This window comes from Entelurus aequoreus, linkage group LG15, assembly GCF_033978785.1.
Source record: "Entelurus aequoreus isolate RoL-2023_Sb linkage group LG15, RoL_Eaeq_v1.1, whole genome shotgun sequence".
NCBI classification, from domain to species: domain Eukaryota; kingdom Metazoa; phylum Chordata; class Actinopteri; order Syngnathiformes; family Syngnathidae; genus Entelurus; species Entelurus aequoreus.
In genome coordinates, this window is record NC_084745.1 from 18,374,327 (window position 1) to 18,390,436 (window position 16,110).

A 16,110-nucleotide genomic window follows, 5' to 3' on the forward strand; every position below is an offset into this window, starting at 1 on the left:
TCCCTATCTGAATCGCTTCCACTCCCCACTAGTCCTTCACTTGCATTTTCCTCATCCACAAATCTTTCATCCTCGCTCAAATTAATGGGGAAATTGTCGCTTTCTCGGTCCGAATCTCTCTCACTTCTGGCGGCCATCATTGTAAACAATAGGGAACTTTGCGGATATGTTCAATTGACTACGTCACGCTACTTCCGGTAGGGGCAAGCCTTTTTTTTAATCAGATACCAAAAGTTGAGATCTTTATCGTCGTTGTTTTATACTAAATCCTTTCAGCAAAAATATGGCAATATCGCGAAATGATCAAGTATGACACATAGAATAGATCTGCTATCCCCGTTTATATACAAAACATTTATTTCAGTAGGCCTTTAATGATCGTCTCTCAGTATGATGACAGTGATTAACTGTGAGTGGAGTTGTCGGGCGCATGCGCAGACGCCGACATGCTGCCCAGATGGGCACATTTCTCTCTCCGCGGCGCACCAGCCGGCGCAGTGGGCGATAAAAGGGCAGACGTGCGAGAAGGGAGCGCACCTCTCCTGCTGAGGAGCGCTCGGCGCAGGGTGTGGGCGGAGCCGCCGTGACACCTGCGTGTTCCTCACCCACGCTCAGCTTCCCTCGTCGGCCGCAGACGCAACCCTCCGCCTCGCGCCCGGTGCGTAAAAGTCTTGACGAGTCTGAATTCCCCCCCCCGATGGGTTGAGTTCGCGCTCCGAACAGCTCCGAGAGCCGAATGGTTCGCCTCCAAACTTGTCGGCATGATCGACTCCAACGTCAGCCTGAGCTGCGCACACTGTCCGGAGGGAGGAGCCGCCACCACGGCCAAGTACGAGGAGGTCTCCGGCTCCCTGCCGCCGCCGTCCCTCAGCCCCACCGGGCACTTGGTGGTGGCCGTGTGCCTGGGCTTCATCGGCACCCTGGGGTTCCTCTGCAACTTTGTGGTGCTGGCCATGTTCCTCCGGTACCGGGCTCTGCGCACGCCCATGAACCTCCTCCTGGTGAGCATCTCGGCCAGCGACCTGCTGGTGTGCGTGCTGGGAACACCCTTCAGCTTCGCGGCCAGCATCCGGGGACGCTGGCTGATCGGGCGGGCAGGCTGCGTCTGGTACGGCTTCGTTAACGCCTGTTTGGGTGAGTCCTGATCACTTTTAAGTACCCCCTAATCAGAGCAAAGCATATTTGGTTGACAAAAAAGAGATAAAGAAGTAAAATACAGCACTATGTCATCAGTTTCTGATTTATTAAATTGTATAACAGTGCAAAATATTGCTAATTTGTAGTGGTCTTTCTTGAACTATTTGGAAAAAAAGATATAAAAATAACTAAAAACTTGTTGAAAAATAAACAAGTGATTCAATTATAAATAAAGATATCTACACATAGAAGTAATCATCAACTTAAAGTGCCCTCTTTGGGGATTGTAATAGAGATCCATCTGGATTCATGAACTTAATTCTAAACATTTCTTCACAAAAAAATAAATCTTTAACATCAATATTTATGGAACATGTCCACAAAAAAATCTAGCTGTCAACAGTGAATATTTCTTTTCACAGTTCTTTTTGACAGACATTTTAGTGAGGGTCAAACCATCATGGCATGGGGGAAACTCTGGCTTTATGGTAATGAATGGAATAGCCTACTTGATTTGATGTTCAGTTTATGAACTTACATTGATATTTTGTTGAAGTATTATTCAATAAATATATTTATAAAGGATTTTTGAATTGTTGCTATTTTTTAGAATATTTGAAAAAAATCTCACGTACCCCTTGGCATACCTTCAACTACCCCCAGGGGTACGCGTACCCCCATTTGAGAACCACTGCACTAGTGTACCGTGAGATAATGTTTGGTGTGCAGTGGGACTACCAATATTTTGGTACCGGTACTAAAATTATTTCGATACTTTTCGGTACTTTTCTAAATAAAGGGGACCACAAAAAATTGCATTATTGGCTTTATTTGAACAAACATTTTTAGGGTACATTAAACATATGTTTCTTATTGCAGTTAAGTCCTTAAATAAAATAATGAACATACAAGACAACTTGTCTTTTAGTAGTAAGTAAACAAACAAAGGCTCCTAATTAGTCTGCTGACATATATGCAGTAAAATATTGTGTCATTTATTATTCTATTATTTTGTCAACATTATTAAGGACAAGCGGTAGAAAATGAATTATTAATCTACTTGTTCATTTACTGTGAATATCTGCTTACTTTCTATTTTAACATGTTCTATCTACACTTCTGTTAAAATGTAATAATCACTTATTCTTCTGTTGTCTGATACTTTACATTAGTTTTGGATGATACCACAAATTTGGGTATCAATCCGATACCAAGTAGTTACAGGATCACATTAGTCATATTCAAAGTCCTCATGTGTCCATGCAGGGACACATTTCCTGAGTTTATAAACATGATATACATTAAAAAAAAACGAAAGAAGATGTTGTGATGCCAAAAAATATCAACGTAATCATAGTAGTATCGACTAGATACGTGCCTGTACTTGATATCATTACAGTGGATGTTAGGTGTAGATCCACCAATGGCGTTTGTTTACATTTTGTTGCCGGTGAGCTACGGTGTGTAGTGAAGCATGTTTAGCTATTCCTCATACTGCAGGGATGATACTTGTAAGAAACGTACTTTATTTGTCGCCATGGAGACCAGGATTAGTGATTTAGAAGTAGCTAAAACACTGCACACTGCGGATGGACGTTAGCCGCTAGCTAGCTAGCCATGTCTTAAAGCACCTCTTCCTGAGGGTGTTTCAGTGTTCTAACTTTGTTAGTTTTTAAGCCAAAATGCGTCCGTTCTCCCTTTTCTGTCTACACACTGTGTCTGCTTGTAAGTACTCTGTGATTGTGTGCTGCCGAACATGCTCGTTTGCTCGTAAACCAGCAATGTCACGACGTGACTTCGACGCAGGCGCGGGGGGTGGGGTGGGGGGGTGCGGGAATGGTACATTTCAGAGACGGTATCGTACCGAAAATGATTCATTAGTATCGAAGTACTATACTAATACCGGTATACCGTAAAACCCTACGTGGGACAATATGTAATTTCACCTAATTGGGTTAAAACTATTTTATGCAAACCAGTAATTATAATCCGCAAATAATGTGCCATTGTTGAGTGTCTGTACTGTTTAGAGCTCGGCATATCAGCAGGTAGCTAATTGCTTTGTCGATGTCGGGAACACGGTTTGTCGCGATCACAATATACGGGAGGCAGTGTGCAGGCAAAAAGGTATCTAATGTGTAAACAAAAGGCGAGTGCCGCTAAGAAAAGGCATTGAAGCTTAAGGATGGCTATGCAAAACGAAACTAAAACTGAACTGGCTGCAAAGTAAACAAAAACAGAATGCTGGACGACAGCAAAGACTTACAGCGTGTGGAGCAGACGGCGTCCACAAAATACATCCATACGTGACAATCAACACCCAAAATAGGAGCGCAAGACAAGAACTAAAACACTACACACAGGAAAACACCAAACAACTCAAAATAAGTCACAGCGTGATGTGACAGGTGGTGACAGTACACCTACTTTGAGACAAGATCTATAGTGATGCATGGTAGGTGATGGTTTGAATTCATATCCAACAATTGCGAAAACAACTTTTTATTGTCAATATCGACTGCTGAGTTTAATTTTTTTATGTTTTTCTGCTCTTTTATGTGTGCCTCGGGATTTTTTCAATGAAAAAAATGTGCCTTGGCTCAGAAAAGGTTGAAAAACACTGCTCTAGTCAACATGTTCAAAAAGGAGTAGGAAGAAGCAGAGCTTATTTAATCCTACCCCTTTTCCTTTACATAGCAGTTGCTAAAACTTTTGTTCACTTCCTGTTCTCAATTTATTTACAATATACTCCATAACTAATAACATTAAAAATCAAAAAATACATAAATAGTAATCAGTGAAGTAATTTATATTTCATATGGTGAGATAAATAAGATTATCTAGAAATGTTGTCGGGAAAAAAAAACACACGTAAGAATTGATACAAAATTGGGGGATATTTTGATATATTTAAAACAAAATGCTACAGACATCATATATCAAAACTTAGTGTCAGCTTTCTTATGAGAGACAAATTGTATTATTATTAGTTATTATCTGTCACTGAATGTATTAACTCGTGCTCACGTCATCATCTTTTTTGCTCTTTGCTCTATTCACTGCTACACTATCATTCTAAAAGCTTTGCACATATTTGTTATTTAAGTGCTTGTTTATATTTATAGTTAATCGTTATTATTTATTGTTTTCATTGAACTAAGAGAGCGCAGTCGAACAAGTCCTTGTTTGCTAAACATATTTGGCCAATAAAGCTGATTCTGATTAGTATCAAAATTTAAAAAAAAATCATTTCATAACATCATTTTGTTCATTGTTCTTTACATTTTTACTGTTGTTTTTTTCCAACAATATGTCGTGGGCCAACAAAACCCAAGCACCTGGACACCCCTGAAATAACTACCAATTGTACACTTTGTCACCTATAACACAAAGCTGACGCTAAGGTTTGTCTTTAAACTTATTTAATGTCTGTTTTCAGCATTTAAAAAAAAAAATATATATATATATATATAAATGGGCCCCGTATCCTATGACTTTTTGTAATGTGGCCCTTGGTGGAAAAATATTTGGACATGAAAAAGCAGCCGCCCTTATTATTGATGGGTCTTGGGTCACTTGAACTGAAAACAGACCGAAGGCACCGACTGTGTTAAAATGACAGCAAAAAGCATGCAGCATTTATGTAAGAGAAAATGCATTGGAACTGTGTGTGTGTGTGTGTGTGCGTGTGTGTGTGTGTCTTTAAAAGTATAATTTACAAGCTATTGGTGAAATCTAACAAGGTACATTTTGCAAAATATAAAAATAAACTACGTTTTCTACCCAAGAGATAGAATTTTGGTTCTGAATATTGAAATCATAAGTCAAAAAAAGCTCCTTCAAAGTGTATTTTATAAGCTTTTGGTGAATTTGTCAGAATATGAAAATAGCGTACCTTTTCTATGCAACAGACCTAATTTTTTGTACAGAATATTTGAGGTAACCCACGTACAAAGTCAGAAAAGTTCTTTCAAAGTATATTCTACAATATTTTTGTGGAATCTAAACTGGTTAATATAACAGAATGTTAAAAATAACCTGCATATTCAAACCACAAGACTGAATTTTGGTTTAGCCACAAAATAAGTCAAAGAAAGTCCTTTCAAAGGATATTTTAAAATATTTTTATGAAATCCAAGCTGGTAAACATAGTACAATATAAAAAATAACATTCGTATTCAATCCAAGAGACCAAATTTTGGTTCTGATTCTTTGAAGTAAACCATGAAATATGTCAAAAAAACCCTTTCAAAGTATTTTTTAGAACATTTCTTGTGAAATCTAAACTGGTAAATATAGTTTAAAAATAACCTGCGTACTCGACCCAATAGACTAAATTTTGGTTCGAAGTATTGGAGTTAAGCCATGTAATATGTCACAAAAACTCTTTCAATGTATATTTTAGATTGCTTTTTGGGAACGCTAGATTTTGCAGAATATGAAAATAACCTGCGTTTTCAACCAAGAGACAGAACGGAATATTTGAGTTGGCCCACATAATAAGTCAAAAAAGGTTTCCTTAAACGTATATTTAAGATAACTTTTGGTGTAATCTGAGCTGGTAAATTTGGCAGAAAATAAAAATACCCTAGGTATTTAACTGAAGAGATACAATTTTGATTTGGTATATTTCAGTTAAACCACAAAATAGGTCACAAAAGTTCTTTCAAAGTACATTTTGGGAGCTTTTGGTGAAATATAAGGTGGTACTATAAATCATTCAGTCTGTTGTGCAGCCTTTTGAAACATTTGTGATGAAGGGCTATATAAGTAAACTTTAAGTTTACATAAGTAAACTTATAAGGAAACTTTAAGTTTCCTTATAAGTAAACTTATAAGGAAACTTTAAGTTTCCTTATAAGTTTACTTATAAGTAAAAATAAATTAAAAAAATAACTTGCATATTCAACCCAAGAGACTGAATTTTTGCTCAGAATACATGAGTTATACCACGTAGTATAAGTATATTTTAGAAGATTTTGGTGAAATCTAAGCGAGTACATTTTGCAGATTATCAAAATAACTACGTTTTCAAGCCAAAAAATTGAATTTTGGTCCGGAATATTTGACTTAGGCCACATAAAATGTCACAAAAGCCTTTTCAAAGTATATTTTTGAATCTTTTGGTGAAATCTAAGTGTATAAAACAGAGGCTAAAAATAACCTGTGCAATCAACCCAAGAGATGGCATTTTGGTTCTGAGTGTTTAAGATTAAGCTGTGTAATTAGTCAAAAAGCTCTTTAAAAGTATATTTTAGAAGCATTTTGTGAAATGTACAATGGTAAAACTAGCGCAATATATAAATAATGTATATTTTTAACCAAGCAGATGGCATTTTGGTCCTGAATATTTGAGTTAAGCCGTGTAATTAGTCAAAAAGCTCTTTAAAAGTATATTTTAGAAGAATTTTGTGAAATGTAAAATGGTAAAACTAGCACAATTTATAAATAATGTATATATTCAACCAAGCAGATGGCATTTTGGTTCGGAATATTTAGTTACGTCACATAATATGTTACCAAAGCTGCCCAATGAAGTTGTTGCTTTATGTTCTGTACTGTGCATCCCATATGTGGTTGCAAACTTCTACTATTTTGAGTTGGTAATAGATGATAAAAGTGGTTAATTGTGGCACCCTTTGGAAGCTCTTATAAGCCATTTTGGCCAACAACATGGGAGTGCAGTATAAATAATGAGCGTGCACACCCAAAGTAAGGCGCTAATGGATCGGAGCAAAGTGTTAGAGTGACGATGATGATGATGATGATGATGATGGAGAGCAATCCCCGCTGTGCTGTCGTCCATTTGCAGGCTGCTTGAAGCTGATAAAGGTCTAAAAGGTTGTAACCCTCCATCATTTTACTCCGCTTCATAAACCTTGAGCCTCTCCTGCGCCCTGTTCCACGACGCCCCCCCCACTGGAATGGATTACGTCAAGTTCTTGCAGCCGACTCTTGACCTTTATGTGATACCGTTCTCTCTGATTTAACAAGTTTTTGATGCCAAACTGCAGAAAATAATCCCCAACAGGTTCAAAAAGTCAGCGCTGAATATATATAGCGATGGTTTAGTTCTTTTTCAAACAAGCTTAAGAGTGCTACACCACATGTTTGCACTTGAAAAGGAATAGGATGAAGCGCAGCTTATTAACACCTTCATCAAATAACACAAGGATAAAACATTACATAACTACAGAGTAGGGTTGTACGGTTTACCGGTACTAGTAAAGTACCGCAGTACTAATCAATTACAATTGGTACTATACTCCCTTTAAAAAATACCAGTTGTCTTTAAAAAAATATATATTATTATTATTTTTTTTAAGAGGTGCTTTAAAACATGGCTAGCTAGCTAGGGGCTAATGTCCATCCACAGTCCATTAGTGTTTTAGCTACATCTAAATCACCAATCCTTGCCTCCATGGTGACAAATAAAGTAAGTTTCTTACAAGTATCATCCCTGCAGGACGAGGAATAGCTAAACACGCTTCTCTACACACCGTAGGAGGATACGATAGCTCACCCGCGTCACCGCTAAGAAAAGCTAGCGCTCCTCAATGTAAACAAATACCATGGGTGGATCTACACCTGACATCCACTGTTAGGATACCAAATACAAGAGCGTATATAGTAGGGGTGTGGGAAAAAATCGATTAGAATTCAAATTGCAATTCTCACGTTGCACGATTCAGTATGGATTCTCATTTTTCAAAAATCTATTTTTATTTTTATTTATTTATTTATTTATCTAAAAATGTTTAGTTTTTTTTTAATTTGTATTAATCAATCCAACAAAATAATACAAAGCAATACCATAACAATGCAATCCAATTCCAAAACCAAACCCGACCCAGCAACACTCAGAACTGCAATAAACAGAGCAATTGAGAGGAGACACAAACACGACACAGAACAAACCAAAAGTAGTGAGACAAAAATGAATATTATCAACAACAGTATCAATATTAGTTACAATTTCAACATAGCAGTGATTAAAAATCCCTCCTTTACATTATCATTAGACATTTATAAAAAAATAAAAATAAAAAGTCACAGTGGCTTACACTTGCATCGCATCTCATAAGCTTGACAACACACTGTGTCCAATATTTTCACAAAGATAAAATAAGTCATATTTTTGGTTCATTTAATAATTAAAACAAATTTACATTATTGCAATCAGTTGATAAAACATTTTCCTTTACAATTATAAAAGCTTTTTACAAAAATCTACTACTCTGCTTGCATGTCGGCAGACTGGGGTAGATCCTGCTGAAATCCTATGTATTGAATGAATAGAGAATTGTTTTGAATCGGAAACATATAGTTTTTGAATCGAGAATCGCGTTGAATCGGAAAAAAATCGATGTATAATCGAATCGTGACCCCAGGAATCGATATTGAATCGAATCGTGGGACACCCAAAGATTCGCAGCCATTGTATAGTCGATACTACAGTGATAACATCTATATTTTTTACTGTTACAAATTCTTTTAAATGTTTATTATGTTTATAAACTTAGGAAATGCGTGCGTCCCTGAACACATGAGGGCTTTGAATATGACCAATGTATAATCCTGTAACTACCTGGTATCGGATTGATACCCAAAATTGTGGTATCATCCAAAACTAATGTAAAGCATCCAAACCAGTGGTCCCCAACCATCGGACCGATTGGTAAGAAATAAATAAAAAAAAAAAAAATGTATTAAATCAACATAAAAAACACAATATATACATTATATATCAATATAGATCAATACAGTCTGCAGGGATACAGTCCATAAGCACATGATTGTATTTCTTTATGAAAAAAAATAAAAATAACAATTCCACCCCCCGGTCCGTGGGACAAATTTTCGAGCGTTGACCGGTCCGCAGCTACAAAAAGGTTGGGGACCACTGATCTAAACAACAGAAGATTAAGTGATTGTTACATTTTAACATGAGTGTGGATAAAACATGTTCATCATCATCATCATTTCTTTTTATTCCTTTCATGAAAATGCATATATACAAGCCATGTACAGTTGACACTATCATTGTTTTTTTGTTTCTTATACATTTCCATGATCAGAAAGGAGCAGATGGAATAATATCCATCCATCCATCTTCTTCCGCTTATCCGAGGTCGGGTCGCGGGGGCAGCAGCCTAGGCAGGGAAACCCAGACTTCCCTCTCCCCAGCCACTTCGTCCAGCTCTTCTCGGGGGATCCCGAGGCGTTCCCAGGCCAGCCGGGAGACATAGTCTTCCCAACGTGTCCTGGGTCTTCCCCGTGGCCTCCTACCGGTCGGACGTGCCCTAAACACCTCCCTAGGGAGGCGTTCGGGTGGCATCCTGACCAGATGCCCGAACCACCTCTACTGGCTCCTCTCGATGTGGAGGAGCAGCGGCTTTACTTTGAGCTCCCCCCAGATGGCAGAGCTTCTCACCCTATCTCTAAGGGAGAGCCCCGCCACCCGGCGGAGGAAACTCATTTCGGCCGCTTGTACCCGTGATCTTGTCCTTTCGGTCATAACCCAAAGCTCATGACCATAGGTGAGGATGGGAACGTAGATCGACCGGTAAATTGAGAGCTTTGCCTTCCGGCTCAGCTCCTTCTTCACCACAACATTATATTGTGGTATTCCCCAGGGAAGTTGCCTGGGACCTTTATTATACTCAATATTTGTAAATGATATGTCATGTATTTTAAAGAATGGTTGCTGTGCAATTTACGCAGATGACACAACAATATATGCTTATGCTGATAATTGCACAGACCTGAGCAGTATACTACAAGACAAGGTTATGCAGATTTCTAAATGGGTTACAGAAAATAAGATGAAACTTAATATTTCCAAAACAAAATGTCTTGTTATTTGCTCAAAACATGCTCATAGAAAAGAACGCATATTGAATGTTTCTTTGAACGGAGTTACAATAGATGAAAGACTATCTTGGGCCACTCACATTAATAACATAGTAAAAAAAATGAGCAGAAGCATCTCAATCATAAGAAGAAGTGCCTATTTTTTAACTAACACAACTACGAAACAAGTTATACAATCCCTTGTATTGTCACATATTGACTACTGCCCAGCAATTTGGTCCAATGCATCTAAACAAGAACTCAATAAAATCCAGCTTACCCAAAACAGAGCTGCCAGACTAGCTCTCCATTGCTCATTTAGGACCAGCGTTGAGATCATGCATAATGAATTGTCATGGATGAGAGTTGGTGAAAGACTAGCGTGTAGTTTGATTCTATTTTTAAAAACAATCTATACATACCATAAACCTTCATATCTGTATTCTCAGCTGTTGCTTGCTAGTGAAAGTCACAACTATGGTACCAGGCTAGCCCTAAGAGGTGCTTTCACCCGTCTTAAACCCAAAAGTGATGTTTTGAAAAAGACTGTAATGTATAGGGCAATCACTTACTGGAATCGACTTCCACAATATTTGGTATCAATCACCAGCAGAGTGGGTTTTAAGAATAGACTAAGAGGAGAAGTATTGCGGAAAGAGATTATTCTAGATTGTACCTAATGTCATGACTGTTTTTATTGACTATTTTATTGATTATGGGACAAGCAGTAGAAAATGGTGGAGGGAACTTTTTTCGTCACTTATTGTTTGTCTTTGGTACACTAATGTATATATTTTAGGCCATTGGTTCTTTGTTTTATTTTTTATTTTTGCAAAAATATATATATATCTATTTTTATATTGCTCTTTTTATCTTTGTTATGAACAATATTATGTAAACTCGAAGTTATTATTATTTTTTTGGTTCTTTGTTGTTGCTATTTTTGTATTACAACATTTTATTATTTGATCATGTTGTACTGCATTTTAATCTTTTGTTTTGTGATTGTGTGATGTTTTTGCCTGGACCCCAGGAAGAATAGTCTCCACTGCGGTGTAGACTAATGGGGATCCTTAATAAACTAAACTAAACTAAACTAAACTAAACGGATCGATACAGCGTCCGCATTACTGATGGAATAATACTATTCTTATATTTATCTGCCCCCTTTTTTACACAAATTATTTTAGATGACTTTATAACTGTTCCCTCCACCAACACCCGAACTGCAACATACGTTTTCATTTTCATTTAAGCATTTTCACAATGACATGTCCAATCAAAATCAAAAATCAGTTTGATATAATTCCAGTTGTCTCTTTTTGTAACTCTTTTTAAATTCAAAGATATTCTTGTTAAAACAAAAAATAGCCAGATATTAACAGTAAATGAACAAGTAGATTAATAATCAATTTTTACAGCTTGTCTCCCATAATTTTGACAAAATAATAGAATGAGAAATGACACAATATGTTACTGCATATGTCAGCAGACTAATTAGGAGCCTTTGTTTGATTTCCTACTACTAAAAGACAAGTTGTCTTGTATGTTCACTATTTTATTTGAGGCCAAAATTGTTCTTCAAATGCAATAAGAAACATACGTTTAATGTGCCCTAAGATTTTTTGTTAAAATAAAGCCAATAATTCCAATTTTGTGGTCCCCTTTATTTAAAAAAGTGACAAAGTATCGAAATACATTTTGGTACCGGTACCAAAATATTGGTATTGGGACAACCCTACTACAGAGTATATTATAATGAAAACAAACAGAGACATTGTAATGAATAGATCATTGTATAACATATGACAGCTTATAGATAATGATATCATATATCAACCCCTCATAAACACAATTTGCTCGTTTTAGTTCAGTGTTAAACTTCATTGCTCAATCCCTTCCATAATTTTACTCCGCATATTGACTCAGGGACATAAGATGCTTCTTCTTCTGGAAATGGTCGGGTCCTCTCGTCTTTTTTCTCCTTGTCCTACTGACTGATGGTCTGCAGTATCGGTTCGGAAAGGATGCCAGCTGTGAAAAAGTGGAAGAAGATTGTTGGATTGCTCATTAGGGCGGAGGAATTGTACTGTAGCGCTGACGTCAACCGGGCTGGCCATTGTTACTATGAGGGGCTTAAACGCCACTTTCAGTTTCCCTTCCTGGACGTGTGATTCCGTCCCAGTGCTGCGTTTGACCTTCAAGAACAGGCTGGTAGCAGGCTAATGAGACCCTGTGCGCTGCAATCAGTGTAAGCTAGCAATCAAGCCTTATCGCCTTTTTCTCGCCAAAATGCTCACTCAAGAAGTCGGTCATTACGTCTCCTTCGGGGAGGTAGCCGGGGTTGTATATTGTAGCGTCCCGGAAGAGTTAGTGCTGCAAGGGGTTCTGGGTATTTGTTCTGTTGTGTTTATGTTGTGTTACGGTGCGGGTGTTCTCCCGAAATGTGTTTGTCATTCTTGTTTGGTGTGGGTTCACAATGTGGCGCATATTTGTAATAGGGATGTCCCGATCCAGGTTTTTGCACTTCCGATCCGATACCGATATTGTTTTTGCACTTCCGATACCGATACTGGCCTATCCGAGCATGTATTAAAGTTTAAAGTTATTTAGCCTACTTAGTTGTCAGAATCATGTTGAATAGGGTTTTAGTACTCTTGATAACAACTAGCCAGCTGAATTAGGGGAATTTGAATAATACACAATGGTTGGTAACAAGAAACTGACCTGTTTATTCAAGGATAAACACAAAATAGACAAAATTATACATGCCAAACAGAAATGGCATCATTGAACTAGGGCTGGGCGATATGGCCTTTTTTTAATATTGCGATATTTTAAGGCCATATTGCGATACACGATATATATCTCGATATTTTGCCTTAGCCTTGAATGAACACTTGATGCATATAATCACAGCAGTATGATGATACTATGTGTTTTGATTGATTGATTGAGACTTTTATTAGTAGGTTGCACAGTGAAGTACATATTCCGTACAATTGACCACTAAATGGTAACACCCGAATAAGTTTTTCAACTTGTTTAAGTCGGGGTCCACTTAAGTTGATTCATGATACAGATATATACTATCAGATATATACTATCATCATAATACAGTCATCACACAAGATAATCACATTGAATTATTTACATTATTTATAATCCGGGGTGTGGAGGGGGGCGCCGGATGTAAGTGTCAAAAAGACAGCCAAAAGAGTTTGATATGAGAATAAATCTAAAGTTAAAATATAGGGTAGAAATGCACCCATTTGCAGGAAATGTAGTCTTGATTTTCAAAAATTTCTTTCAAGGCTCGCATGTCTACATTAAAACATTCTTCTTCATACTGCATTAATATATGCTACTTTTAAACTTTCATGCAGAGAAGGAAATCACAACTAAAAAAATCACAAATTTTTTCATACGGTGTTGATGTGGAAATTTTTACCTCGGCATTTTGATGGTGTGGGTGTGTGGCACCGAATGGAGATAAGCGTCTCGACAGACGTTACAATATTTGAACAATGATGACGAAAACTGTTTTCTCTGTTGTGTCCGTGTGTCGAAAATTGTTATGCGCTTATTTTTTTATTTGATTTTGTGCGTGGCATACAATTGCTATGCGCAGAGGAATTGCAAAGGCGCGCACCTTAGAGGGAACGTTGCTCGCACGACTGCGCTAGCATCATAGCTAACGTTAGCCATGCTGCTACCTCTCTGCTCGGGGAGGGCGTATACGTATGTGACGTATGACGTGACAGTATGTGACGTGTGTAAGAAGGTGCGCTTGCTGTCTGTGAGAGGGAGTCACAGAAAAGAGTGAGAAGAGCCTGTCGTGTAATGCCAGCAGCTAAAAGCAACTGCGTGAGAATCCACAGACCTGTGGATGTGTTGAAGGTGTGCTGGAAAATGCGGAACGGAAATTAGGGAGCAGCAGAAAAGTGGAATGTATTATTTTTATTTTTTAAACTGGATCTGGATCGGCATTTTCCCATGCCTTGCCGATACGCGTTTTTTGGCAAATATCGGATCGGGACATCCCTAAACAGTTGTTACGTTGTTTATACGGCCACCCTCAGTGTGACCTGTATGGCTGTTGACCAAGTATGCTTGCATTCACTTGTGAGTGTGTCTAAAGCCGTAGATACTATGTGACTGGGCCGGCGCGTAAAGGCAGTGCCTTCAAGGTTTATTGGCGCTCTGTACTTCTTCCTATGTCCGTGTACACAGCAGCGTTTTAAAAAGTCATACATTTTACTTTCTGAAACCGATACCGATAATTTAGAAACCGATACCGATAATTTCCAATATTACATTTTAAAGCATTTATCGGCCAATAATATATTCAAGGGTGACCCAAACTTGTTCACTTCCGATGCAATACTTAATCCTTTTGATCCGATAGCAGCATGCATCAAAATGTTTATGTCCTTGTAGTGTGGAATGTTAGGAAAGCTTTGATCAAGTGAAAATAGTCAACCTGAGAACAATGTTAGGTCTAAAAAAATAATAGCATATTTATCATTAACCATTTGGCATGGACTTAATCTGTCTTTAAGTGGAAGTGGCGTGATTATTGTTTTCAATTAATTAAATGTTTTTAATTGAATGATGCGGACACGTTTGTTATGCATACTTCCTAATACGCGTCTGCCTTGGAGACTTTGTATGTGTAAGTAATATGCAACTAAAATTATTTGATAGTTGTTAATATAGACTTAGACAAACTTTATTGATTATTGATTTATAGCTCCGTTACAAAGGTTGGAAAGGATAAGGTTGGAAAGGATAATGCACACAAGGGCACAAAAAGAGGGCGAAAACAAAGGGTATAAAGTAAACAGAAAATGTACCATAGTAGCAATATAAAATATAACATATATGTAGTATTTACATATTCTATATACAGTATATAATACATATTATATTATTATATTATATTTTTTATGTAATATATACAATACATAACAAATCCCAATTACCAAGTACGATATTACAGTATGTGGAGGTCTTGCTCCTCCGGGTTCTTCAGACCACCAATTACGGACATGACAGCTTTGTTCATGGTTCTGAACAGGGATTTATTTTTCAATAAATGTCTGCTGTGATGCTTTTCAGCCATAGATCTTGCGCTCGCTTTCGCTCTTGCTCCCACTCTCCTCCTCCTTCCCGGCTGCTTCCTTTAACAGAGCGACAGGTGATTAGATAAACGAGGCCAGGTGGGCCATCTACGCACCTGTCGCTGATCTCAAAGCTTCGCTGCAGGTCCCCAGTCCACGCCCCCCCACCGCCACGCACAGTATATGTAAAAGCTGCAGCAAAAAAAAGGGCAGCATAAAATAAAGAGTAGATCCAGCAGAAAATATACATTATAAACAAAGAGAGGTAGCTAACATAGAAGGGGTCAGGTAATAGACAGATATAATCTATTGCTGTATGGCAAGTACAATAGTATTGACAAATGTGCTGTTTTAGACTGCAATATTGTTCAATTATTATCATATACACTACCGTTCAAAAGTTTGGGGTCACCCAAACAATTTTGTGGAATAGCCTTCATTTCTAAGAACAAGAATAGACTGTCGAGTTTCAGATGAAAGTTCTCTTTTTCTGGCCATTTTGAGTGTTTAATTGACCCCACAAATGTGATGCTCCAGAAACTCAATCTGCTCAAAGGAAGGTCAGTTTTGTAGCTTCTGTAACGAGCTAAACTGTTTTCAGATGTGTGAACATGATTGCACAAGGGTTTTCTAATCATCAATTAGCCTTCTGAGCCAATGAGCAAACACATTGTACCATTAGAACACTGGAGTGATAGTTGCTGGAAATGGGCCTCTATACACCTATGTAGATATTGCACCAAAAACCAGACATTTGCAGCTAGAATAGTCATTTACCACATTAGCAATGTATAGAGTGTATTTCTTTAAAGTTAAGACTAGTTTAAAGTTATCTTCATTGAAAAGTACAGTGCTTTTCCTTCAAAAATAAGGACATTTCAATGTGACCCCAAACTTTTGAACGGTAGTGTATGTCTCGCTTGTCTGTTATTGTGTGCTTAGCTGTTGTGTAGCTGCTTGTACCTTTTGTTGTTTTTAAACATTTGTTTATTGGGTT

General features: G+C 37.6%; 1 protein-coding gene across 1 annotated transcript in view; it reads left to right on the forward strand.

The window, feature by feature from the left end:
- Positions 1–202: 202 nt before the first annotated feature.
- Positions 203–16,110, forward strand: part of tmtopsb (teleost multiple tissue opsin b) — an 82,852-nt gene continuing 66,944 nt past the window's right edge. The window contains exon 1 of the mRNA XM_062020947.1: positions 203–1,134. Coding sequence (XP_061876931.1) covers positions 762–1,134 — 373 coding nt within the window. The 5' untranslated portion in view covers positions 203–761. The remainder of the gene's footprint in view (positions 1,135–16,110) is intronic.